This window comes from Neovison vison, chromosome 14 (genome assembly GCF_020171115.1).
Source record: "Neovison vison isolate M4711 chromosome 14, ASM_NN_V1, whole genome shotgun sequence".
NCBI classification, from domain to species: domain Eukaryota; kingdom Metazoa; phylum Chordata; class Mammalia; order Carnivora; family Mustelidae; genus Neogale; species Neogale vison.
In genome coordinates this window covers 14,831,105-14,858,515 of record NC_058104.1, presented here as the reverse complement: position 1 = coordinate 14,858,515, position 27,411 = coordinate 14,831,105, and the positions used below count along the sequence as shown (strand labels likewise).

Below are 27,411 nucleotides of genomic sequence, written 5' to 3'. Positions count from 1 at the left end.
AAAATTGCTCTTCCCAGAGCTACGTCTCAGGGCCTAGGTGCCATGGTAACAAAGCCTTCAAATATGTCCCCAGACAGAACTGACAGAGAAAAACCTGAGACCTTAGCAAATTCCATCCAGCCTCAAGGGTGCTTCACTGGCTTTGGCAGCAAGGCCCTTTATCATGATGATTTCCTGAATGCAAGAGCCTCAGGTCAACCAAGGAGTCCTGGATAAAAGCCTGGGAAGGCAGCAGGCAGGATGGATGTGAAACTTGTTCCCCAAAGGACCACAAACGGAGCCCAGTGAATATTTATGTCCAGAAGAATAAATTCAACTTAGCACAGTGGGTCAGCCCCAGGCGGAGCTCTGTGGCCATGGGCAAGGACTCCCGAGCGGAGCTCTGTGCCTGGCTCTGCGCGGCCCAAAGGCTTGAGGACTGAAGGACAGGGAATCTCTGACACCGAGAGGAGTGAGTGCTCTTGCTTTCAGAGTCCTTATGGCCACTGCCCCTCGTGTGTAGGCACCTGGAGGGGAAGGGGTGACCGCCGGCCCCCACCGCCCCCCGCTCTGGCATATCCCTGGGGCATCTGAGAATGTTGGTTGGCCGAGAGGACACAGACCACGTAGGTGTGTATGCCCCGACCTGCAAGCTTTCTGCATCGGTACAAACACGCAGGCAACGGCACTACATTCCACAGCCGAAAACACCAGCCGTCAGCGGGCGGACCCCCTTGCATCGCAGACACAGCAGTGGCCACTGTCTGACTCTGCTTGCCCCGCCCTCCGAATCTCGGGAAAACAGTGCCACTGAGCCCCGCTCAGCGGAGAGTGACCGAGCGCTGTGGGCACCAAGTGTAAGGACAGCCACATCCTTACACAGTTCCTGGCACCGCTGCCTATCGACATGCCCTTTTAAGCTTTCTGATCTTTCTCGTCAGATCGTGAGTTATTCTGGTTTAACACAGAAGCCAAAAATGAGCCTAAGCAGTCTGAGTCCCCAGGGATAACGATGACCTTTTCTCCTTTCTTAATGAGAGGGGGTGTCCGTGAAGGGTCCATCTCCCTGATGCGCTGGGGTTGCCCTGAGCGCCGGCACGAACAGCATTTTCGTAAGGGAGGGACGCGGCGGCGGCCCAGAGCACAGCCAGGCACCTGCGAACTCGCCTCTCCGCTCTCCCCCGCGCTCGGAACTCACCAGCGGCAGAGAACAAAGTTGAAGGCCGGGCCAGGTCATGGGGGTGGTGGATGGCTCCAAAGAGGCTGGGGCCCGGGGGGCGGCTCAGGAACTCGGGTTTCAGTCCGAAGTCCAGCTTATGCGGGTCTGACTGCATCTGTTTCTGAAGCAGCAAGGGGAAGAGGAAAACATGAGACCAGGAGGAGGGGCGGGAAGACAGGTGGGCGAAGCGGCAGAGGCCGCGAGAGGAGACGGAACGGTGTGCGCGGGCGCGGCCCCGAGTCAGGCTCAAGCTTACAGACGTGGTGGGAAGAGCGACCCACACACCGTCTCACCCGCACGTGCCCAGGACAGCAGGTCAGCCCCTGGGGACCAGCGGGGCCTGGCACTGGACGGGGCCTGCGAGAGGTCTTTGAGGTCGTGCGGCTTGAGGAATGAACCCGTATCCTACTTACTCCAAACGAGTTCATTATCTGGTGTCACGCCGCACTCTGGCAAGTTTTTAAATGACAGAGCTCATTTTATTGGGAATTCTGCGTGTATATCTGCTGTGTAAATTAATTGTTAATGGCTCTTTGCTGTCCTGTGACAGATCACAGTACGTTAGTACCTGGACATGATGAGGAAATATTTGCATGCCTCGAGCTAGTTTTCCAATGCTCACTGTTGTATCTTAAAAACAGAACACCCCGAACCAACAGAAACAAGGTAGGAATGTTTACTGAATGCACGGGCTGGGGCTTTCCCCTGCCGCTGCCCGACCACGACCGAGGAAGAGGTCATCGGCCCCGCCCCGTGAGCCGTCCAGAACTTCTCTTGCTCTGAACCCTTGGCAGCAGCTGCCATGGCTCTGTTGTCGCTCATTTCTCTCTCTCCCTCCCTCAAGCTCCTCCCAGTCCCCCTCCCTCGAAGGCGTGGAGCCAAGCTCATCCTTCCCTCCCTCCTTTACCCTGTGTCGTTCTTGAACATGGGCGCCCCAGGTTAAGCTCGGCTGACTGCTCTCCACCTCTCACGCCTCCACGCACTAGCGGCCTGGCCCTGCCGGTCCCTCCCTCACGGCCCTGCACCTGCTCCCGACTCTCCTCCACTCTCTCTGCCCCGACGGATGCTCGCAGACCGTGGGGGCCCTCGCCTCCGCCCTCAACACGTGCCTCTCCCACGCTGCGTACCAGGGAGTCAGCAGTGAGGCAGCCGAGCCAGCCTGTGTGAGCATCGGAGACACGCGAAGGCCGCCGGCCCCGCTCAAAACCAAACCGTGGCCTGACCGCTTGGGGCTGAAAGCGATGCCCTGCGGAAGCACGCGGATAGCGCACACCCCCCACCCCCGCCACCGCAGAGGGGTGTCCTCGACCCTGGTACAGGGCATCTGCAGGTGGCTGGCTCCTTCCGAGCGACACGCCTGGGGGAGGGGCACTAAAAACGGGAGGAAAGGAACAGTCCTGAGAAAGGGGACAGTGGTGCAGACTCTGCTCAAATCCACAGGGAACTCGTCCCAGCTCCGCTGGAAGTCACAGCCAACGCCCAAACCGGAGCTTCTGCTTCACTATGAATCTATAGAAACCTTCTGCGAGCCTCCTTGAACTCGGTCGCCCCGTTATTTAGTGCTACTAGTGCACGGCACACAGCCCGGGTCCATTAACCACAAGTCAGGTCTGTGAAGCAAAGTGGAGCTTGGGGGTCCCGGGGAGTTTGCTGGGAAAGGCGGGAGGAGCCGCCTCCCCACGGACACGAGGTCTTCCTAACGGAACCGAGAGAAGGAAACTCTGTCACCGCGGACGCCTTCACCGAGAAGCTGCTGCGGAAGTGGCAGAGACAAGGTCCTTCCCCGCTTGAAGCAGCGGCGCTGTAGGGAGGACGCGTCCTACGGCCCCAACGTCCGGAACAAACAGCGAGTTGGACTGAGCTCCAGCACCTCGTCGCCCTCCGAGCGCACCGAGCGCACCGTCTGCTACGAAGCCGCACGTCTCTGACTCAGCCTCGCCAACAGTGACCCACGAGTGAGCAACGGGAGCGGAGGGGAGCGACCAGGTACCTGGCACCAAACGCAAGGATCTCAGGGACCTCGTTTACTGGCTTTTCAACTTTTCACTAGGTTGGTTTTCGTTTTTTTTTTTTTTTTACGAGCGAGAGAGCGTAAGAGAGCACGAGTGGGGGGAGGGGCGGAGGGAGCAGCAGGCTCCCCACTGAGCAGGAAGCCCAACGGCCGATGCGATCCCAGGACCCCGAGAACATGACCTGAGCCGAAGGTAGACACTTGACTGACTTGAGCCCCCCAGGCGCCCCTAACTAGGTTGGATTTTTTTTTTAATTATTAAAAAACCAAACATTCTGTGATGACCAGCTCTCCTATACCTAGCGGTCTTTTCTTAGGCTCATGCGGGCTCCCCGGATGCTGTTAGCACGGAATGCTTGGAATTACTCAATTGGTTGTTTTCTCCCATTTTTCTTGGCGCGGTTACCCAGACGCTAAGGGCCCACACCGTAAAATCGGGACTTGTCCGTTACTTTGGTCCCCAAGTCAGCCAGCTAGGCCTGGTCTGGTTACCTGCAGGAGGCTGTTGACTAGACCCTGTTATGTCACAGATGCCTGGGAAACATGACTGTATTCATCTGTACGATGAAAATACCGAAGTTTAGGCAAAATATTCTGCAGACAGACAGGGTAATGGGTCAGAGTGGAACTAAGCGAACGCTAACCCGTCCCTGGTCACAGAGATGACTACTGGGTGTGTGCACGGCAGTGTGGACGAAGACGCTACTTCTAGAAGACACTTCTCTGTGCTGCGCATTGCTGAGGGAAGTTCAGCAGCGTCCCGGAGGGCCCGCTTTTCAAAGTCACACGGAGCAAAGAATGCACTGAATCTTGCAGAAATCACCACTTTGCACGTGTCGTTCCTCCCGGATACTAAGCATTTTCTAAGTAAACACACACTTGGTGCTAAAATTAGATTATCAAAGCCTTTTCTTTCCCTGCCCCAGGATTTCATCTATGTTTAAGCTCTTTGGATGGATACAAGGACAAAATCATCTAGAAAGCTAGAACACCAGGGAGTTACCAGTTTGTTTTGTCATTTTTGTCATTAGGGTTCCCTAATTCACAGTAAGGTTTCTCAATGGTGTTTCCATGAGACTTGATCCTTCCTGCCCACAGGTCATTAGAAGCTGTCGGAATGCCTCCTCTGTTGGGGTCACACACATGCAGGGCCCCCATCGCCCCTGCCCCATCCCCCACCAAGACAGGCCCACGAGACTGACCTTGACCTTCTGTTGGTGGTGGTAGATCTGCCAGGCGATGTGAACATGCATAGCACACCACTTCCCTGGTTTCTGGAACAAGAAAGAGCAAGGTGGTCAGCAGGAAGACCTCGCAGAGAAAACCATCTCCAACTTTGCCAAAGCTTTCCAGCGGCTCTGGGCTGCAGAGGCTCTTTCTCAGGGAACAAGAGGGCTCAGTGCCCCAAGCCTCTCTCAGCCCCGGGGCATGTGGTGCCCCGGCCGGTGGCTGCTGCTCCCCAAACCCTACTCGACGGGGACCTCCCCGGTTACCAGGGACAAGATGGCAAAAGCCCGAGCCCCACTTTGTGTCTCTTCTTTCTTTTCCGTTGCCAGCTGGCAGACCTGCCAGAGTGGGAAGCCCTACTTAACGATTTGCTACGATGCAAATCGGCTGCTCAGAGGAGCTAATTAGTGAGTGGCTGTGAATCGCTCCGAACAAGGAGGCGACAGAAGACCCTGGGTAACCTCCCCCAGCGCTGCTGCGTCCTCACCCGGGGCAGAACAAAGAAATGCACATTTGTCCTGGAGCCCAGTTCCCACCAGTTCTCCACTAGGAGTCCACGGCCCAGTTGTGGTGGTGGGCGCTGTTCGTCCCCAAGTGAGGAGAGAACAAAGGAGAGCGCTCGTTCCTGCCTGTGCTCTGGGCCTCCGCAGTTGTCCCGTCAGCCAGAGGGTCGCCCCATGTCTCTCGTGACCTGCTCACGTCTTGGTTTCCGAGCAGAGCAGTAACCGAGTGCGCTGTCATACCACCCGGACGGGGGGACCGCCTCTTGTCCCTCCGTTTGGATTCTTGCTGTAACCTACTCGTCTGCTCCAAACACGGGCTCGGGGACTCTGAGGGGCATGGGAAGAAACTGCCAAGTCCTACGTTGGCCAGGGGCGGACCCTTCTGGTGTCTACGTTAAGGAGCTGTTTGTGAAACGCAGACTCAAGTCCAAGTCTGGGTCAGTTCTCCCGCAGTGAAACGACGGATCATCCGAAATCGGCTACGTGATGACACAGTCCTCCGATTCTCTTCGGAGAAACTGAATTATCTGATTACGTGTGCCAGAAACGGGTTGAGGACAGCAGGAAATCTCTCCATCCATCTTCCAACTGACCATCCACCCTTCACCCCCGCCCCACCCCCACCCAAGACAGTCCGCGTCTATTCAAGGTCATCCCTTGGCCACCCTCCAGGCCACGCAGGACCCACATTAAGTACAGAGGGCGGATGCCGAAGAGGCAGGAGGACATGCTGGAACCCTAACTTCTGCCCAGAGCTTCAGTCGCCCTCCACGTGCCCCTCCTCGTCCTACCCAACAAGACTCCCAGCAGCAAGGCCAACCCCAGACTCTCGCCCGGGGGAACGTTTCCTCTGCGCGCTCTCCCTCAGTGGCCTGGCTTCCGGCGGCGCTCCAGGCCACGCAGTTTTGGCCATTCTCAATCACGCGACCGGAGGACCCAGCCACTGTCCTCCTGACGCTGGACGCCAGGGTTTCTGGGGCTTGTTTCCTGGTGATGGATTTGTATTTTCAACCCACAGGGAGTCAAACAGAGGTTGCAAAACAGTTCTAGAAGAAGCTTTCTTACCCTTAACATAGGTCTGAAAGGATCTGTCAACTGTGAAGAGAAAATGACAACTTGGTTACATGCCTGTCACTCAAACAATTGCTCTAATTAACAAATTTGTAGTGCTTCATTAGGAGGGGAAATTAAAATGTTAGAATTTTACTTTTAAATGAAGCCCTTTTAGAGAATAATTAACCCATTTTCACACTATCAAAAGTGCCAAGTGTCCCCTCCCCCGCTTCACAAGCCTGGGTACATCCACACTGACAAGCCCCCGACCAAGTTCAATCAATAGCAATTTGCCCTCTGGCAACACGATTCGCTCCCGTTACACATCCGAGGAGCTCCGCGGTCTCCAGCAGCCCCGCCCACCCCCGCCGCATGGGTTCCAGGGGAGAAGGGCCTCCAGACAGTGGGCCTGTAAGGCCGGGCACTCACAAGGACCCGGGAGCCAGAGGCTGTCTCCGCCAACACGCTTCATGTGATGCCGGCCCATTATGAGAGGTCAGGAGATACTTTTTGGAAGTTCACTGACCATCACATAGACGCTTACATCGCTGAGTCATTTTAAACTTTAACTCTGGTCCTCAATTCCTGACTGCCTCTACCCAGGAAAACGGCAACACTGTCCCACGTGATCATCTGTCCGAATTTACTACAGAGGGGAACGTAAAGAACAACCCACCGGACAGAACTGTCTGTTACTGTAGAACTTCCGTTCCTCCCCAAAGCCGTGGGCCTGTGCACCACGAACGGACAGAAGGAAGCAAAGCGTGAGGGGTGTTTTGCTTGGACCTGCATTAAAGGCGGAGGGCCAGGAGCACTGTGTGGGGCAGTGACCTCCTGACCGCAGGACAGCAGCCAGAGGGGCCTGGGACTTCCAGGGAGAAAAGCACTTACAGCTTCTTCTGTGTGACAGAAATTTAAGGAGACAAGGACAGACCAGATCGGTGGAACGAGTTACACAAGGTAAGAGTGTCCACCTCCCGGCCTTGGACCACAGGACATCGGTCTTCTCTGCCACTGGTTTTAACCTGCCACCGAGCCTGACTTTCTACGTACCCTCGGGTCCTTCTGGAGCAAAGTGTGTGGGACTGTCCCGGGTCGAGCAGCAACATCGATAGGGTTAGATGTCTGGAAAGGAATCAGACCACAGCTTAGGAGGCACGTCACACATTTAATGGGGAAAGTAAGATCTTGCCGGCGTTCTAGATTACCGAAGTCAAACGTGGACCTTGTTTCATTCTGGAAATACAAGGGTTGACAGGGGCATTTTCCCCAGTGACCACACGTGCTCCTCAGAAAGCCCTGCTCCCCAGCCTCTCAGGGGACGGGGACCTGGGTTGGCCTGTCTAGGAAGGGCGTCAGAAAGCAGAGAGGGGGACCGTGCCACATGCCACTGCAAGCAAAAGCAAAGGACGGAAAAAAGAAGGGGAAGAAGACACTGGAGCAGGGCCCCTGGGGCCCCATCTCCTTCTGAGTCACAGACGGCCCTGGCGCCCGTGCCCCGCCCCAGCATTCGGAGAGACCGAGGGCCCTCGCAGCGCAGCGCTGCGTCAGGTGCTTCTCATCTGAACAGCCGGGCCTGTTGTGCAGACATTAGCGAACTCTGAATTTTAACCGCAGACAAGAACAGGGAATTACGCTCCGTAATTACTCATTAGCGGTGGTGGAAATGGGACAAGAGGACCTAATTTAGGGACCGCACAGCCCTACTATTAAATGATTTCGGCAGCGATGCGGTCTCCTCCATCCTAGGCGGCCACCATTCTTACGTGTCACTCATAGCAATAACCTGATCTACGGGCTTTTGTCCTTCCCATTGGCAGCAACAACAGGCGGCCTACTTCCCCCGCCAGCAGCCCTCACTCTCCGGGGGGTGAAAGGGTTCAGAACGTGTTTTTCACGGGGTATTTTACTTAAGAAATCCCAACTTCTGTTGACTCCCCGTGCCCCGGGAAATTCATGCCTGTGGGAAAACAGCTCAAGTTTAGGCACAAGGCTAGCAAGAAGGAGGAGGATTGGGGCCCGGGGGGGAGAATGGAAGGAAGAAAAGCAATCAGCTGCTGTACAACTAACAATTAAGCTGGAGTTGTTAACAGCCTGATTTGCATACTTATGAAGAATTCGGCTAATGAACCGCAATCTACATATTCAATCAGGAAGATGGCCTGGAAAGGCCCATTTCAACACCGGGAGAGACACTTTCCTGCCCAGATGTAGATTTCTGTGTGATTGGATAATAGTGAGTGAGGGAAATAGTCTAATTTATTAAATGACCTGGCAGTCTGGGGAGGCGCTGGAGATTGGGTGAAACCCAGAGGGGACAGACCAGGCTGGGAGGGAGTAGTAAGCAGCAGCATAAGACAGAAGGAAAGGGGTTGAAAAATCACCAGGGTTCATCCCCTAGATAGGAGCGGGTTGCCTGTGGCCATCATTAAAGCTGCAGGTAGAGGTAACCTGGCCTATAAGCAGGGAAATGCCATTTCTAAGGTGTAGCTGGTCCCACCCCCAAGGCTTTCAAATCTTTCCTATTTCCAGCTTTGAGGCAAGATGCCTTTGGAAATGCAAAACATGCTTAGCCTGGGTGCCTCTGGCCCCAAACTGGTGTTTTCTCTTAGAAATGAGATTGGGGGAGGTGGGGTGTGGACAAAAAAGCAAAGAAAACCCAAATCCCACAGAGCAAAATTTCCTTCTTTAAAAATCTGAGAACAGATACTAACGTAACCCACATTTTGCTTCTGTATAAAAATACAGTAAGGGCTGTAACCAAGTCATGTAAAGGGAAGGTGTTTCGAGAATCACTCCTCGGTATTGACCTTTGGAGACAACTCTAGCCCAAGCCGGTAGAAGAACCCTGACTAGGTACAAAAGATTTAGTTACTGTGAAGGGCAAAAGGTTAACTTCACGTTAGGCTGTAAGTCGTGACCTTGGCAGGTGTGACCATGGCGGACGGAGGACTGAGGCAGGGCCAAGGGGGAGCAGGAGTACGTGAGAGGGTGGGCGGCGGCCCTCCACCTGCGCGCAGACCCCCATCTGCAGACACACGGGGCTACGGAGCAGAATGGGGGAGGTGAGCAAGGCCACTTCCCTCCCACAACCGGAAGGATGAAATTCTAGCTCGCAACCGTTCTAGTCCTCGCTGTTCACACCAATAAAGGCTCAGCTACGCATCTTTGCTGATAACATAGACCCCAAGGACAAGCTGGTGCGCACGAACCCAATGTTTCGTGGATCTCCTGGTCAGAAGCTTATGTCCACAATACTGGTGGGAAAAAAATACGGACACGTCTTCTGTACATCTTAAAGATTACAGGAGATCCAAGCTCAACGGAGATGACATGGGTAGTATTGACTGAAAATTAAATTCCGGCTGAGGTTTACAACTCAAGGGGCTAGCAAAAATATAAAAAATAAAATTCTCCCTCTAACCCTGATGGTCACTTCAGACTGGAAAAATGAGTCACTGGCCAGTGGCTGTGGAACATCCCCCCCGCCCCCCTTGCCCAAGGCTCTGCTTGTAAAAGTGCTGGTGTGTGTTCACGGTCCGGTTGCTTACCTTGGGCTGAAATGCTCCTTGTAGTGAACCGAATGGGCCGGTGGGTGGAATCATAGGGGGGATTCCCGACACCGCGGGAGGGTAGGAATGGAAGAGCTGCGGCCAGACACGAAGAGGGAAGACAAAGGTGTTAGTGGGAGGCCAAGGCCACGTTCCAGTTCCCTTCCCGTCGAACGACATCCACATTAGCAAGCCAGGTAATGCCCGTCTGACGCTATTAGTGAAGGAGCCGTGATGAAATGATCACATAGATGCACCATGAATGCTTGACTTAAAAAGTCAGAAGTAGTTCAGAATCAATCAGCCAACAAATGATGTCCCAGATGAGGACATCATTAGAAAGGGAGCTTTTCTAATTATTAATTGTTAAATCAGATAGAAGACCTAAATGGCTTGAGATTTTAATGCGCGTCAATAACAGGAGGGGTTGCTGAGCCAAATAAAGATGCCCGGGAAATTACAAGTTAATTAGAAAAAGGGGGGAAAAAAAAAAAGAAAAATTAAGATAAAAGGAAGAAAAAGAAGCAAGTCTTTATGAGTTCCAGGATTTTATACCATTAAAACTCAATTAGTACTTTTAGATTTTTAATAGTTTGAGGAAATGAGAAAATATTCACAATCCTTGCTTCATTAGGTTGTTCCAGGAGTGGTGGTTTCCGAGGACAATGTAATTGTCTCGTCTCAAATGATGACAAACGTTTGTGGGGGGGTAAGATAAAAGGACCTCACTGGGGCTGTCCAAGCCAAGTCCTTGACGGGCCTGACCGCTCCGCGAAGGGAGGAGAATGATCCTGAATTAAGAATATGAACTTTCTGGAATTAACTAGTTTACAGAGGACACGGTGGAGGGAAGAAACCCACGGCCATCCTGAGGACAGGGCAAACACCGCTCCTTTCCCCCAACGCTGGGATGGCTCTGAGATCCCACTGCTCTGGTTCCATTCACTCGCTCCAACCTCCGATCGGACACTAGGTCACGTCCTGCCTTGATGGTTCCGTAGCGCCTCGCACACATGGTAAGAACTCGAGCTTCTCTGCGTGACGATGCTGCGTTAGCGGTTTTCTGGGTAAGGACTGAAATGCCCACTTCATGGTCTAGTTTCCAGGGCACGTCCTTTCCCACTGGTCTGTATTTCGTTCTGCTCCCTTCAGTGATGCAGCAAAGTTTTTCAGACTAATTGATATTGAACTAAATCCACTTAAACAGTGATTGCAAGCCAAGAGCCCTCATTTAAAACTACTTTTAAGTCTAAAATTGTGTTTTGGATACTTGAGTGCACTGCATCTTAATTCCCCTTATAACGTCCTAATCCCCAAAGAGGAGAGCCTAAGTACTTCATATATTATCCACCATAAGCAATAAAACGAGGTAACTCTCCCGCAGCACACCGTACGAGGCAGAGTCATTACAGACACGCCGCGCTAGGACGCACTCGGGCTTCTAGTACTCTGCCTCCAGGTAGGTCATACTTCCTTTAAGTTTTCAACGAAAAATGAGTCTTTTCACCATTTTCCTTTTGCTAGAGTCCATTACTGACCCTCTTGGAATGCAGCGGACTATCCCCCACCCACGTGATGAAAAACGATCAGTAGCTAAGGAATAAAACGTGAATGTGGCAAAAATTCAGGCCCTGCGGCTCCTTCTGCATCCTACATCCAGGACCTCTGCGGGGCCGCAGAGTTTGTCTGAGGGAGTGCGCCTGCGGAGCACACGGCGCTTTCTCTCGGAGGGACTTTGGTAGCTGGTCCTGAGTAAAATCAGTGGGTGCCGCCAAGGGGCAGGAAGCGGATAATCGTCACAGATGGCACCCTTCCTGGGACAGCCCTGAAGAGGAGACCCATGGGGTCCTCTTGGATTCGGAAGTCCATTAAAAAATGCTTTTGGGGGGCGCCTGGGTGGCTCCATCAGTTAAATGTCCGACTCTTGGTTTTAGCTTAGGTCACGATCTTGGGAGCCAGCCCCGCGTCGGGCTCCACGCTCAGCAGGGAGTCGGCCTGTCTCCCTCTCCCTCTGCTCCTCCCCCTGCTCTGTCTCTCTCAAATATTTTAAAACCAAATGAATAAAACAAAAAATGCTTTCGTGTTGCAGTGCTGAGCAGTGTGAGAACACGTGGGGCCCAGCGCCCGGACAGACTTCCCTCTTCGTGAGGAAGCGTCCTCACGGTACGTCCGCGTGTGTCTCCGGGGGAGCCCACGGTTCGCTGATCTCTAGAGTTTTGTGGTCCTGACTTCTCAGCTACCCCCTGGACTAGGACAGTGTCTCACGGTCTGGTTCAGAGCACGAATGAATTCACAGGCTCTGCTGACCTGAGTTGAGTATGGTGGGCCGACATGGCTACAGGCAATGACTCATCGTTCTTTCTTTCTGGTGTCATTTTAAGAAATAAAAATAAACCACTGTGCAAAGAGACTTGCAAAGGTTCAGGTAAACATGATGCAGTATCGCTCCGTAATCAAAATATCATGGTAAGGTGCTCAAGGTGTCTGTATTCTAACGGAAGTCCTCTGTGGTCCCTACTGAATACACGACGTAGGCTGGTACCAATTTAAACTCGAGAACTGAACTCTTCAGGATGGGACAAGATGAGTATTTTTTTACATAAAGAATGAGTTTAAAGTGGGGGGAAAGTCACAGATTTCCACTCTAAGCCCTTTGATTTAAATGACATCTTTCTTTTTACTTGTAACAAGCTCAGAAGGACAAGACCAGCCACGTGGGACGACACGAGAACCGGCTTTGTTAAGCCTCAGAGGAGTCAGAAAGATGACTGAGACACTGTATTTGGAAGAAATCATTCAAGTCCAATTCTGGGACTATGGCGCTAACGACACGGGGGTCGATGACCGCACAACTGGATCTCAGAGTCTCCTGCAGCCAGGGTGACTGTGCTGCAGACCCCCCGCTCCGAGGCCGGACGCCGGCGCCCAGGGACGTCCCGCCGGGCCTCCTGGGTTGGACATGCTAATGATCTTTTGATTTGGAAGACGATACTGCATCGTGACCAGAAGCGAACGCCACAGAAGCAAGCATCTGAGGTGACGGGGAGCAATGGGAACTCTGGGAAGACGATTAAAGACTGGTCTGCGGCAAGAGCACAGAGATGGAAACGCGGTCACGTCGGATGGTAGCATGGTAGGGAGACTCACACTGTGCCGGTAGAATGGGTCAACTTTTGTAGGGTATTTGTCAAACTGTAAAGGGATCAAAGCAGAAGCTAGTTACTCAGAGCGTCTACATTCCTGTCCAGTGCTTCGGCGGAGGCAGCCGCGGGCCAGCTCCTCTGTCACCGGGCTGTCCCCCGACTCCCCAGCCTCGCCGTACTAGCACGGGACCCTTCCCGACTCTGAGCTGCTCCGACGAGAGATGGAAAAGCAGAGTGAGAACCCACGCCGCACGTTTAGGCCCCGGTCGCGCACGAGTCTCTTTCCCTCTAGTCTGTATTTAGAGACTGGCACAAAGCAGACGTCTACACTGGAGAGAAGAGGGATTATTCAGGTCAATCAGAGAGGAGTGAGCATTTGGTGTCACTCGTGGAGATTCCCTGTTCTCCTCCTCCTCGGGCAGAGGAGCCGGACATCGGGCCGCCTGCCAAGCTGTACCACACCCAAACCGAAAGGCGTCTGGGCGAGGTCTTAAAACCTCTCTCTCTTTCTCGCGCTTTTTTTTTTTTTTTACAACTTCTCTTTTGAGCAGAAAAGACTATATGCCTCTGTTTCCTCTACATAACATCAGGTCCTGGTGCTGTCAGCCACCCCGTCTCATATTTATTTGTGTTACTGCTCACACCTGCTGCCAGAAACTTTTCCGAAATGACAGGACCTTAAAAACAGTAATCGTTGAGACGTCTGACTCTTCCAGAAAAAACACGCAGGATTTGTTATAGGAAAAACATTTTGGTTCCAAGGTGTCATTTCTAACATTCTCCTCTGGAAGTTGAGAAAGTAAACTTTAAAATCTAGATTTATTTTAAAAACTTAAGCTGAACAACATAGGGAGGGGAGGTTGGAGACGGTGCGAAGTTGGGTGCAGGCGCACCTCCTGCAAGGACAGGATGCAAGTCTGCTCTCCCCAGGCCCGCGCTACCTCGGGTATTTCCTTGGATGCTAACGAGGAAGCAGAACACCCTAACGCTCACGGTGGCAGACGGGGCTCTACCTCAGGATACTTCGCACCCAATATGGCACGATTTACTCCAATTCATCAGTTAAAAAAAAAAATCCTAACTGGTTCCCCCTGCATGTGCCGGACCCAGTCAAGACCTAGACCGTGTCCCTGTCTGCAGCGCCTTCCAGCACGAGGCCAAGTTCTGCCCTGGGGGCGCGTGGCTCCCCGAACGCTCGCCGACAGGGCAGGACTCCGGCCCGGGGCACCGTCTTATGAAACACAAGTGATGGCATCGCCCCTCAACAACGGGCTTCGGGGAGCCACCAGAAAGCGCAGGGGCGCACGGACACGGCCCAGCTCTTTGGAAGGCCCGCCTGACTCCCAGGATCTGTGGGCGCCCATCTGCTACGGCGGGCGGGGAGCGAGGCGCCTTTCCGTACGGCCCCCAGGACGCTCGAGACACAGTTACGCTGCGGGAAGTGAACTTCCAACCCTGCTTGGGACGAAGCACGGAGAACATGCCCGCCCTCACCCCCCACCCCAGCGCACGCCTAGCACTAGACAGAACCTTCTAGAAAGAACCGCCTACCTGAGGCCCCCGGGTTAGCGCTGCCCGGAGCAGGGCACGTCCCCTCCTCCCCAGCACAGACCGACCAGGCCGGGGGAGCCCCCGAGTGGCTACCGCCCCCCATGCAGCTCCTGCGCCCCGACAGCCCCGTCCGCCCAGCGTGCTGCGCCAGAGAAGCCCGCGCTCTACTTATCCTCACATTTCTGCCTGGGGTACGCACCATGGGAGGTGCTGGCGTCGGCATGATGGCGGTCGGCGGGATGGCGTGGGGGAACGGCGTGAAGGTGTGCTGGTGCGTGTGCTGGTGCGTGTGCTGGTGCTGGTGCTGGTGCTGGTGGAACTCGGTCCGCAGGTAGGGCGGCGGGCCCAGGGAAGCCCCGCGGTCAGCACTCTGAGACGCCAGGAAACGCGTGTTCAGCTCCTGCCGCAAGAGGTCTTGCTCTGCAAGGGAAGGGCAGGGACAGGATGGCGCTTTCTGCTGCGTCGGTCACGTCCTTCGGGTCGGGACGTCCGGGGCCTGACCAGAGCGGGGACAGGGCCGAGGGCGCCCCCGGACGGAAGGAGAACAGCGGCCAGAGGACCCTGACTCCAGCCACGACCGGACTATGTTCTTAGAGGCTCGTGGCTTTGGGGACGGGCTCTAGGCCGAGGCACCAGAGGTCAATTTTCGGCTCTGGTGGCGGCAGCTCGGGGAGCCGGGGCACGGGCAGTCACCCGTCGGGGGCTCGGTTCCCTCCTCCACCACAGGGGGACAGTAATATCGTCCACGCTGTGGGCTGTTTGGGGGGTTTGAGGAATTCATACATTTAGGTGCTTAAGAACAGGGACTGCACCCCGATCTCTGGTACCAGGACCACACGCTTGTGTCTCCTTCTTCAAGGGGAAATCCTGCAGCAGGGGTGACCACGGCTACGACGGACCCAGACTCGGGATCCTGGCTTGACCGATAATTGGGGAGGAGAAGGGGCGTCCACAGCCAAAGCCTGATGTCAGGACCACTTAACGGAAAGTACCACCTTCCCCTCGGAAGAAGGGAGAAGGCCTTCCTCGCTGACAACCAGCCCCCTTACACCAGGATGGAATCCTCAAGAGCCCGGCTAGGAGCAGTCTTGGCCTGGCAACGTGTCTGTCCCTCTCACAGGAGCCGGGTGACCGGGCACTGCAACCCGTGCTCTCCCAGAGTGGGCAAACCCGTTCGGAAGATTTCCAACAGCTGCCCCCCTTCCTCCCCCGGCCGGGTCCGGGGTGCCGCGGTGCAGGTACACATCTCGGCCGAACCTCAGCCCACGAGGAGGCTCGACCCTCCTACCTGAGTAAGTGCTTCCGGCCGGGTGGCCCGGGACCTGCAGACTCCCTGAAGTCAGCGGCGGTGGGGGAGGCAAAGCCGTGGGAGGGGCAAACATATTGGGGTGATGGGAGTGTGCGGGGGGCTGGAGGGTGGGCGTGAAGCTGTGCAGGGGGCTGTGGTTGGGCAGGGAGAGGGGGAACGGGGAGGCCGAGGGGTGGTGAGAGATGTGAGGAGGGGCGGGCTGAGTCTTCGCCGGGGTGCTGCTTCTGCTACTGCTGTGGGAGCGACCGCCGGGGGAAAAAAAAGGAAGAAGAAAGGGAAAGAGAGGTAAGCAATTTATTTTCTTAAAAAGTCCTATCTCTGCCCAAAGCCATTCAACACTTGCTCCCGCTCCTTTCTCTTTAGAGACCCTCCCCTGGGAAGCACAAGAAACTTCCGCCACAGTCGTAACCCCGACTCAGGACCGGAGCTGAGGCCCCAGAGCTACCAGTACCCGGGGTCCAGGCAGCGGCTTTGGCCCCAAACCCAGGTCCGCTCCGCTCTGCAGCCAAGTTCTCGTCTCTGCCCCTAGGAGCCCGGTGCCCTCGCTGCCTCCCCTAGACACAGTCCTACAGTTCCGGGAGAGGAGCAAGATCGAGGACCTGCGCTCAGCCCGTCTGAGACCCTTTGGCGGAGTAGCACAGGTGGGAGGGGACCCGGGAACCCTGGGCCACTGCTCTGCTCGGAGGCCACTCGCATGAACCGGGGACAGAACCCTGGCTGAGGCAGTTTCCTTTGCCTGCCCTGGACAGGACGATCCCCCCAGTCACCAGGCTATCAGGAGGCAAACAAAGGCACAAGAGTCCCAGGAGGTCAGAATTCTAACCCCTGGGGCAGGCAAGGATGGGGCACACTTGGCGCCACTCCCTGGGGTTCGTGTCTCCCTTGCCCGGGCGGCCCTGCTCTGTGCCGCTCCGCAGACATCCCCTTGGTTCTGCAGGGCTGAGGCGGGGAGAGCCTGCATCTCTGCCCAGGAGCGCCTCTTCCTCCCCACGCAGCTTGCTTCTCGGCCTCTCTGAGGCCAAGGCTGAAGTCCGTGGTGATGCCAACCCTCACCCCGCGTCCTCCCCGGTCCCCATCTTCTGACTCGAGTCGCAGGGGGACGGAGCATCTTCGAGCCGTCCTCCCTCGGAGGCACATGGCCTCCTTTCTAAGAACCCCCAAACCTGGTGCCCCCCAGGTTTCCGCGCTGGTTCTCCCGCGGCGCCCCTTCCCTGGGCCTCCCCTCTCGGCCTCCCTCCGCACAGGGCGACTGTCTGCAATGCTCCCAGAAGCCAGGCCACCGCGAGAACGGACGGGCTCACCTTAGGCTGTTGAGGCTCAAGCTGCTGCTGTTGTAGGCCGACAAGGGCTGGGCGAGGCTCTGGCTCGGGGCCTGCGCCTGCACGGCCGGGAGGCTCTGGTGCAGCAGCTGGGCCGGGGACTGCGGCCGTGGCGGCCTCTGCACTGCAGGCTGAGGGGCGGGCTGAGGCTGGGCCTCTGGGGGCGCCTGGGGCGGCTGTGTGCTTGGACGTGGGGGCTGAGGGGGCGCCTCCGTGCGCTGCACCAGGTCGGGGTCTGGAGAAGGAGCTCGAGGCTGGGGCTCCGCCTGGGCCTGGGGCAGCGGCTGAGGGACCTGAGGGCAGGGGTCTTTCAGCACCACGGGCTCAAAGATCGGCTCTTTGCAGCAGTCCTGGCTCTTCTCCTGGCTTCTCTCTAGACCCGATATCTTGGGGACAACCGGCCCCGCGTCCTGGCTGTCATGGTCTGGGAGGGCGCCAACCCCTACGTCCGGATCTGCATGGGGACGAGCAGAGACAGAATCACAGGCAGCGACCGTGAGTGTGACATAAACATGCAGCAGAAAGCCGTGTCCAAGCCCAGGCCCCACAGTCCCACTGACACGGCCCACGGCCTGGTGCCAGGTCCCGGCTTCCTGTCCTGCGTGCAGACGTGCGGGACAGGAGTACACGGCAACCAGGGCCCATGGGAGATGCGCAGAGGTGAGCCACTGCAGGACACCGCATTCCAGAAAGACATCCCAGAGTCTCAAAATGCGCGTTGACTTTAATCCTGACAAAGCCTTTATGCAGCAAAATTAAGAAACAAGAGCCAACGAGTTGATTTTTTTCCCTTTTAAAATCCATACAGCTCTTGAATATACAAAAGAGCGGTGTTTCCAAACAGCGAGCGAAGCAAATGTTATTTAACCACACACAGATGTTTCTTCTCGCTGTGCCTCTTCCCCTTTCCATTCTGACTGATGAGACACACTTGACATTTACAGAAACAGTTTTGTGTTTGGCAAGTGCTAAACTCTGGTCAATCGTCAGGCCTCCACGCGCTCCCCGACGGATCCCAGCAATGTTGGAGCTCCTGGTGCAAACACGAATTCCAGCCAACCTACAGCCCCTGACGCAAGCCAGGCATTGTGAGGGGTCCCCCCACCCCTCTGGACCGCTGGGTGCGATGCTGAACGCGGAGGCTAAGCCTGCAGGTGTAATTTAAGTGAAATTCTACAACCGAGGAAGAAATGTGGCAAGTACACGCTCCTGTTAGGAATTTAAAAGACAGGCTTCTCGGGGCACCTGGGTCGCACTGTCAGTGAAGCTTGGAACTGGCTCATATCTCGGGGTTGTGGGATGGAGCCCTGTGTCGGGCTCGGCTCAGCACGAAGTCTCCTTGCAAATCTCTCTCCCTCACCCTCGGTCCCTCCCCATCCCGCGCGTGTGTGCATGGTCTCTAAAATAAATTAAGTAATATCTTAAAAAACAGTAAAAAAGCTACGTAATAGTAAGAAGTGCTATACTGATAGTAAGTGCAGGCAGTAAGAAAAGCGACCCCTTCTCCGAAGCTCCCGGCCACATCAGAGCGGTTTCTGATTAGCCCCTAAGTCCAAGTCCATCAGATCGTCTAAGAGAAGAATGAAAGACAGAAATGGCGTTAAATGGGCAGAAACCCACCTACTGACCAGTCAGTGCTTCTGAATACATCCATGGGCCGGGGGGTGACCTTTCTCACATCTTGGTGCTACAAAAAGCCATCCTTTTGCCATCATACAGCGCAGAGATAGGAAGAGAACAGATCACAACACCGCACAACGTGAGGATCTCTGACGTGAGGATGGGGCCGGGCATCCCTCGGGAAACTACTTCGGGCACGATCTTTCCTTCCCAGCCTCACTGTCCCCAGTGTGAGAAGCACGCGCCCTTCTCCCCGGGCCCGCCCATTTCTGCTGACGCCCTCTTGGGCGCACACGCTTCCCACTTTCCTTCCCTGGAACCTGCATCCGAGCAACCCATCATTTTCACTGTTGTTTTGGTAAAAGAGATCAGACGCGTGACGTGCCCCAGAGCAGAAACGCACGGGTTTACAAACAAAGCACATTTTTGGCTAAAGTGACCTTGGCTGAGCGCAGCCGGGCACAAATGCACCGACAGCATGCGAAGACGGTCCCTTCTTCTCACGTTTCTGCTCCAAGGAGAAAACCTCCCATAAGGCCCTGGTGGAAAGTAACGCTGGACTCCTGGCATCCCGCTGGCGCGTGTTCCCATCCCGGGCCGCCCGTCAGAGCCTTTCCGGGAATATTGCTGCTCGTGGTAAGCGGAGAGCTCGTGAATTCCAAAAACCTTGGTTTCTAACTTGAGGGCTGAGAATGGCAAGATTCCTGATGTGGACGGACCCCATGCAGCCAAGGTCCTAAATCACGGAAGACGACCCCTTTATCTGCAGGGGGTCTGGCGAGGCCCCCCCCCCCGTTTTTGCCATCACTCCACCAGTCACCGTGGCAAGCATGTACACGGGCTCGGAGACCGCGTTCCCACAACGCAAGAGGGTCAGGTAGGTCTGGGGCAGAAGCGCTAACACCCACACATCCCAGCCGCACAAAATGCACAAGGTTCCCTGCACGTACGCTGGACGCTCCCGCTCTGACACCCGGACGGCTGAGGATGCGTGCGTGTGCCGTAGTGGCAGGACCCGTCTCTGCCCTTCTGAAGCGCTTTGTTCTCTCCAGACTGGAGTAATGAAGAATAAATATGTAAATATTTCCCCCCCTCTACATTCAAATGCATGGTCTCCCTCCAGGAACCAATGTCCAAAGTCTCTCTCGGACATAAAAGCAAGTTTCCTCTGCCAAGGGACACCACCCAGAGGCCATCAACTTAAGATTTTCTTATGCTGGGAAGGAAGCACATTAGGCACACACAGGTAAGTGCTTCTCTTATGTAGCTCGACTAAATTTATCTCCTTGTTCTTTATTTAATGGGCTTCTAGAATGTGGATGAGTCAGCCAGGTAAGTTTGCCAGGGGCACAATGCAGGCCTGGGCTCGCTTCCCCAGGCTCTGTAAAGGCAAACAGGGCTGGCTTTCACATCTCCTCGGTTGTTCCCGGGTCACCTGGTTCAGCACCAACCTAGACACAGCCAGGACGAGGGGAGCAGTGCCCGGACTGGGGATCGCCATCCTGGACAATCCGTGTGCAACCCCTCCAGCGAGGCCTGTCAATGTCTACAGGGTCGTCTGGGATGAGTGACTCAGAGGACCCAGAAGTAGGACTTTGGCACAAGACCTGAATCTGGGAAACCATCCTGGCACTTCTCAAACTTTAAAATGTGTACAAAGGGGCGCCTGGGTGGCTCATATGGTTAAGCCTCTGCTTTTGGCTCAGGTCATGATTCCAGAGTTTTGGGATTGAATCCCCCATCGGGCTCTCTGCTCAGCCGGGAGCTTCTCCCTCTCCCTCTGCTGCTCCCCCTGCTTGTGCTCTCTAATAAGTAAATAAAATCTTAAAAAAAATGCGTACAAAGGACCTGGATGGACACCTGATTAAAATGCCCAGCAGGACTCGGGAATTCAGGTGGGGGGTGGGGGGGCGCTTCAGACTATTTCCCAGGGGATACTACTGAGGCTTGGACTTCTCAGTGAGTAGCAGGGAACTTCTCCAGTCGTCTGTGACCAGAGGGGGAAGAGCCCAGAGAAGTTAAGCGACTTGCTTGCTGGCGGTTCCCTGGCTACTTACTACATCAGGTGACTCGCGTTCTAGTCCTACTCTTGCCACCAATCATCGCTTTTTCTCTGATTTACACTTTGCTGCCCCCCAACGCAAACATCCTAAAGCAAAGCAGGAATCCATTAAAGTATCTGGCGCAATGAGACGGTGCTAAGGGTCGGTTAGGGAAGCTGGGAAGAGCGCGCCGCAGCCGACCTGCCGGCGATCACCGACCCACCGGCCCCTCGTTGCTGTGACAACCACGCGCGAGGCCGAGGCCGCGGCAGCAACGTCGGGGCCGAGAGCTTTACGACTCCCCGTTTACACGAGTCTCTCGAGGTGCAACTTAGGCGTCAGGCGTTTTTGTGGCTAATCGGTAATGCATTTCCTCTTCCTTTCAATTATTCAATAAATGTATCTTCCCAGTTAAGCTTTTCCATCTTGACAGTCAATTTGTTTTACTGTGCTTCTCCAAAATTGGCAAGAACACACTTAAAAAAAAAAAAATCATTCTGTATTGCTCTGTGTGCTCCAAGTTTGCCAAAGGAGGAAATCTGCTGAGGTTGGAAGACGTAAGAATGTGCACACTGACGAGCCTTATTTACAAGTTTTACTCATTACATTTCAGGGTTTTAAAAGCTCTCTTCTGTGATTATAAAAATAACACATCACGCTTCTAATAAAATACATGCAAACTGAAACTACCCTACGTAGCGTAGGTGGTAAGGGGTGAATTTGCCACATGTAAATTCTATCTCAATAACCTTGACTCAAACAATACATTGTTTAAAAAGGTGAGGGCAGATTATGGAAAATTTGTTTACAATACATTGTTTAAAAAGGTGAGGGCAGATTATGGAAAATTTGTTTACTGCGGATCCAAACGTGATACAAGTTCCCTGGGGGGAATGGGGCTGCTCAACTTTACTAGAAAAACCTACAACTTCTGAGGAGGACAGTTTGGCCACATTCAGCCAAGAAACTGAGGCAGCTCAGGAAGGATTTAGTCTCTAGACACAATAAAACAACACCTTGCTTTGAACTGCAAGTTTGGAAAGAACTGAAATGTGGTCATTTGGGAACTGGTTGCATGGAAATGTGATACATGCCGGGGCGCCGGGGCGGCTCCGTCGTTAAGCGTCTGCCTTAGGCTCAGGTCATGATCCCGGGGTCCTGGGATCGAGCCCTGCATTGGGTCCCTTGCTCAGCGGGAAGCCTGCTTCTCCCTCCCCCACTCCCCCTGCTTGTGTTGCCTCGCTTGCTCTGTCTCTCTCTCTCTCTGTCAAACAATAAATAAAATCTAAAAAAACAAAAAACAAAAAAAAAAAAACCTGATACATGCAGACAATGGAAGATGTTACAGTCTGAAAAGGAATGAGGAACTGTGCGTACAAGCTATGGCATACTGCTAGCCTCTGTGAAAAACGGAAGAGAAGTAATATATATCCGTTTTCACTTTATGCATAAAGTAGCTGTAGACGAGGGTCTAAGACACCTGAGCAGTGGTCCTGCCTGGGGGCTCAGGCAGGAGAAACAGAAGGACAGGGCGCTGGAGGAGGGGAGATATTGGACTGTACACACACAGACACAGTTAAATTTTTCAACCACGCGATCATGTTACCTATTAAAATCCTTAAAAGAAAACTGGACCTACATTTAAGGACAGTTTGAGCAAGAAAAAAAAAGCACAGCAAGCAAAACTGAGAATGTGAATAGTGGTAGGGGCACAGACATGGAGACTGTACGTTATTATCAAGTAAGACATTAGAATGCACATGTTTATAATAATAAATTTGAGAAGAAAGCGGGTTTTATGAAAAGATACCAATCACTAAAACGGACTCAAAAACACTAAACCTGAGCAGAGACGTAAACTGGAAGGAACCGAATGACAGACACCTTCCGCTCAACTCAGAAATATGTCCCAGTCTGTTCAGTGTTAGAGACCATGTGGACGGAACCTGCCAGAAACAACCCATCCCGTCACCTACATTACAAAACCAACCGCAACACGACAAAAGAGGCAAAACGACTATTTACAAAAAATATAATTATCTACCTAGAAAACCCAATCTGCTGCAAAATATATGCGAATAAAAGAACTCATCAAAATACCCAAGTTAAAAACAAACCACAAACATCAGTAGCGTTTCTACACACCAGCAATAGTGAATAGAAAGTTCAATTAAAAAAAGGATCCCTTTTATAGTAACAAAAGTCATACAATCCTTGGAAACAAATCTAACAGGAAAATGACGGGGCCCATAAGGTCTCAGAAACGTACCCTCCAATATGCTCTGAGAAGTCTATGTTCAAGGGTATTTAATGATGAGAGAGATGGAAGTCAAAGCCACTTGAGACGTGGTTCTCTTTAGAAGCTACCGCCCCTAGGGGTAGATTTCACACTGTCGGGGCGTGTGTTCAGTTGTCCCAGTGGCTGGAGGGCCCTTAGATGTACTTGAATATGAAGGACAATGCCACAAAACATCTCATTTAATGTCCTAAGATCCCACTGGACATTTGTGCACCTGGAAGCCCAACATCTAGAACCCGACTCTGTTTTCACATCCAAACACAAGGTAATTTTCTGCATCGTTTTAAGACACGCTGGACTTTCCAGGAACACAACGGTCGTGCGCTGCCATGTCTGCTGCGTCTCGGTGTTAGGAACCACCAAGGGCTGGCTGCTCCCCATTTAGGACAATCATGACACCAACGGGATGCCTGCTCCAGGCGTTTCAATTACCGCATTGCATGTACCGGTATGAATCCGCTTTCGTACCTACCATATTTACGTATCATTCCACAGAGAGATTCACGCATCTGACCAGGTCATTGGCTTCCAATGCAAATAAATACTTACTTAAAAACGTATTATGTCATTACAAATTACTTGCTGCTTGTTTCTCCTTTACTATTCATTAGGGCTTTATAGGCATTTTGAAATTCCATGTAGAGATAGACACCTAACCATATATTTTGTTCCAGAAAGTAAAGAACACAAGTGTGTTATAAAACAGTTTTTATATTACACAAAAAGGGCATTGGGTGCGCTCGGGTTGATTTGAGATGAGCTGTGTTATGTCCCTACGATGGACTACGATGTTTCTGGAAGCCCAGAATCCTATGGCAAAGATACAGTAAGTACTCCAAGGGGTTGTGGTGGAAATTAAGTTCTTTCTACCAGGTAGAGCACAAAATAAACGATCAGTGTTCCCAAAACTACTGCAGAAAATAAGTTCATGACAAAATTACTACCAAGTAACATAAAGTACACTTCGACCAGTTAGCGTTCAAGACTGAAAATGATCCCCGTAAACGTGCGGATGCACACCCAGAGACAAGAGGAGGAAGACGCACATCAGAATGTTCACCGACTCCCACCATCCAGGGATAAGCACAGACTTTCGTTTTTCAATTTGAGCTTTGTATCTTTCCAAGTTTTCTCTAGGAACTATGTACTATTATTACTGTAAACGAAAAACGATACTGCAGCTGAGCCCTGGAAAGGGCAGGCGTGAGGTGGGCAGGCAGGTGCTCACACAGGTACATTTTTTTGATCAATACAAGACTCTGAATTTCCCTCCCCCTTCCTTATAATCTGCTTAGGAACATTTTCTTCTGACTTATTTTCAGAATACAGTATCTAATATGCGTATAAAATACAAAGTTTGTCACTGGTGAGGCTTCTGGTCACCAGTCGGTGGGCTATTAGTCTGGGGGAGTCTCAAGTTAGGCAGGGATTTCTGGCTGCACGAGAGGGGGTCAGGGCTCCTAACCTCCAGGTCCAAAGGCCAACCGTGTATTTTAAAAGAAATTCCTTCATGGACTGAATAACCTCCAACACGACAGAAGTCAACTCAGAAAGGGACTGGTCTCGTTGAACTGCGTTACCTACTAGACAGAATTTTTTAGAAAGTTCTTTACCCAGGGGACAGATCAGTATTTGCCCTTCAGAAACGAGGCTAGGATCGGGCCTTCTGTCTACAACATGTCCAACTGGCTCTGCCTGGGTGTCTGACAAAGAGGAGCGGGAGAACACGGACGACGAAGGAGGAGACAGAACTGGAAGAAGCCTCGCACGGCACATTTCTGTGCTTCCGCGTCTTTACACGAGGTTGGAAAGCCCAATGGCGTCTTACTCACGACAAGGTCATTATGGCAGCAAACACAATCAAGGCTTCAAGACATCAAGAAGGCCATGTGGGGTCCGGCCATCAGGTAGCGAACCCACACATCTTTCTGAAAGGCCTGACCCAGAGCATCCAGTAAAGGGTATGCTCTGTCTTTACGTTACTCTGTCTTCTAGTTCACTTCTCTACTTCTCCGTCCAAACGAGAGAGCCACCCAGACCTCACCACACAGAAGGAACGAAGACTAAGAAGCCAAATAAGGGGTGGGTGGGGGTTGCGCAGGAAACCCAGGCTTTAAATCAAGGCAAAGAGGGACTATTAATAAATGACGAGGGGCGCCTGGGTGGCTCAGTGGGTTAAGCCGCTGCCTTCGGCTCGGGTCATGATCTCAGGGTCCTGGGATCGAGCCCCGCATCGGGCTCTCTGCTCAGCAGGGAGCCTGCTTCCTCCTCTCTCTCTCTCTCTGCCTGCCTCTCTGCCTACTTGTGATCTCCCTCTGTCAAATAAATAAATAAAATCTTAAAAAAAAAATGACGAGATGCTCTATATTAAAAAGCCCAGAAACCTAGGAAAAGTGTCACAGTTCTGTGAATCAACACAAGGATTTCAAGCTACTGGCCATATCTATTCTTTAAACACCTTCTTGTCTCTTCTTGTGCCTCCAACAAAACCTCCTTTTAGGCAAAGACCGTATATTTTGTACATACTTATTAAAGCAAAAATTGCGCTACTGAATTTATCCACTCTGACCTCTCCCAAGTTTTAGGTTCTGTCGCTAGAGCTCCACATTCCACTGGTGTTTTGCAGAAAACGTTACCGTCTCCAGCACACGCCTCTCTCTGCACATCCCTCTCCCCCCTCTTTTCTTCCAGTCATGAAACAGAGACCAGCCTGTTCCACGAGCAGATTCAATTACCCGAACGGACGGAAGGCTGACATTCAGCCTCGCGGCTCTTCTTCTCGGTCACTGAAACTGTACAAATAAATTGAGGAAAACCCACTGTTTGTTCAAGGCAAATTAATTTTCAAACCCTGCAAGACTGGGAATCAGGGGAATGGTGGCTGCTTGGTAGGACTCAGAGAGATTCCATTCTGTGCTTGTCATTTTGTGTAAACATTAATTACCACCTGGGAGCCCAAGCTCTGGGCTGAAGTCTGTCCTGCAAACCCACGAGGGCTGCAGGGTTCCTAGTAAAAGCAAGATCCCAAACAGGAAAAATATAGTCGCTGCATCTGGCGAACGGCCAGCCGGCCCACTGGGAAAGGTGTGCGGGACCAGCAGGTGAGGTGCTGCCGCCGCCGCAGAAGCCTCATTTCCAAGGGGAACCCACGACGGGCACTGAAGGAAAATCAACAGATTGCAGGGGAGTGTCCTTAAAGCTCTTTCACGGTTATCCCGCCTTAAGCCCCGCCCCACTAAGTCATCCACCCTCCCGTGTGGTGTGTGCCCGAGTCTCTGATGCCTTAAGGCCAAAGATGTGCCTTCAAGGGGAGGATCGGCCTTGAAGATGCGGACTGCAGCCCCCCCAACCCCGACGGCCTCTTCCTGTGGAACGCGGGCCATGATGGTCCACCTGGGCTTGCGCTGTGTTTCTCCTGGAGCTTCTAGCAAATCTGATTGATGGAGGACGGTGCCAGTGAAGGACCAGAATGAGAACCAGAAAAGTGGCCTGCGATCTACGGGCGGGGGGGGGGGGGCGTGACGGGGGGAGGGTCTTCCTGGGGCTCCTACCGTCCCTGGGGATTTGATCTCCCGATGCCTTGTCTCTCATGTCGGGAGACGCAGTTTAGTTGCTTTGGGCACAAGACCCTCCCCTGTTGGCTCCCCCGTAGATCGCTGGGCCGATGGCAGACGCTTTACCCACTGAGCCCCCCCAGGCGCCCCACAACCACCTTTAAAACCAGTGCCCCTTGACACTGAACAAGATACTGCTAGGACTCTAGGGTGCGACAAGGGATCCTAACAAGGGAAAGTTCTAGAAGGATTTTCAACCACATGTCTGGATTCATGCAACATGGCCTCCCTGCTCTGAGGATATGGCAAGTTTAGGACCAAGGCCAACACCCCAAGGAAAGCCACAGCACACACTCCTTAGACTTGAAGACAACAAGAAGCCCATTTGCTTATTTTGGAAATTTTCCGAGAGGAAGGACCAAGGCACTGAAAATAAATGATGACTTCAGGTGTTTGGTTTAAAAATAAAACCAAAAAACCTCAAAACAAACAAACAAAAACCTTCCTGGTACCCATCCATCCTCCCTTTCACACTGATAACAACTGAGGGGGAATATGAATGAGAAGAAAAGAAGGCCACCTTCCTCCAGGCAGCCCTCCCTCTAGTATCGTCATTGCCAAGTGGAAGTAAGGGCTCAAAAGCTTGTGGACACTCACAGATCCGTTTACAGATGGGGACACCTTCCTCCCGACACTGTGGCCCGTTGGTCACTTCTAACGGCTTCACCTGATGGTTTCGTGTCCAGAGCCAGAAGGGGCCAGTAATCACGACACCAATCTGATTCTGGTCACCTTCCGATGCCGAAATCCTTTGGTGTCCTTTGTCCTTTTCGTTCCGTCTCTTACCGGGACAAGCAACCTTTCCTGGATCTGTATGTTTGTGGTGTCGGGATGTTTACGAGATCATGGGGCTATGGAATGAGGCATCTAGCTGGTAACATTCACACTCATGAGGTTATCGTGCCCACGAAGGGGGGCAAATGATGGGCTCCGGGTGAAACCTTATTTTCGACACTCTGAGTTTTACTCAA

General features: G+C 53.1%; 1 protein-coding gene across 5 annotated transcripts in view; it reads right to left on the bottom strand.

Annotated features, from left to right (window-relative positions):
• AUTS2 (activator of transcription and developmental regulator AUTS2) overlaps positions 1-27,411 on the bottom strand; it is a 1,076,911-nt gene that overhangs the window by 7,935 nt on the left and 1,041,565 nt on the right. For 2 of the 5 annotated variants that reach the window (XM_044232669.1, XM_044232672.1), the window contains 9 exons: positions 16,848-17,319; positions 15,526-15,779; positions 14,416-14,657; positions 12,691-12,735; positions 9,544-9,639; positions 7,046-7,117; positions 6,005-6,034; positions 4,412-4,483; positions 1,178-1,319 (listed from right to left, as the gene is read on the bottom strand). In XM_044232669.1, the coding sequence (XP_044088604.1) occupies positions 1,178-1,319; positions 4,412-4,483; positions 6,005-6,034; positions 7,046-7,117; positions 9,544-9,639; positions 12,691-12,735; positions 14,416-14,657; positions 15,526-15,779; positions 16,848-17,319 (1,425 nt within the window). The remainder of the gene's footprint in view (positions 1-1,177; positions 1,320-4,411; positions 4,484-6,004; positions 6,035-7,045; positions 7,118-9,543; positions 9,640-12,690; positions 12,736-14,415; positions 14,658-15,525; positions 15,780-16,847; positions 17,320-27,411) is intronic. The other 3 variants (XM_044232671.1, XM_044232670.1, XM_044232673.1) reach the window with 3 other exon arrangements.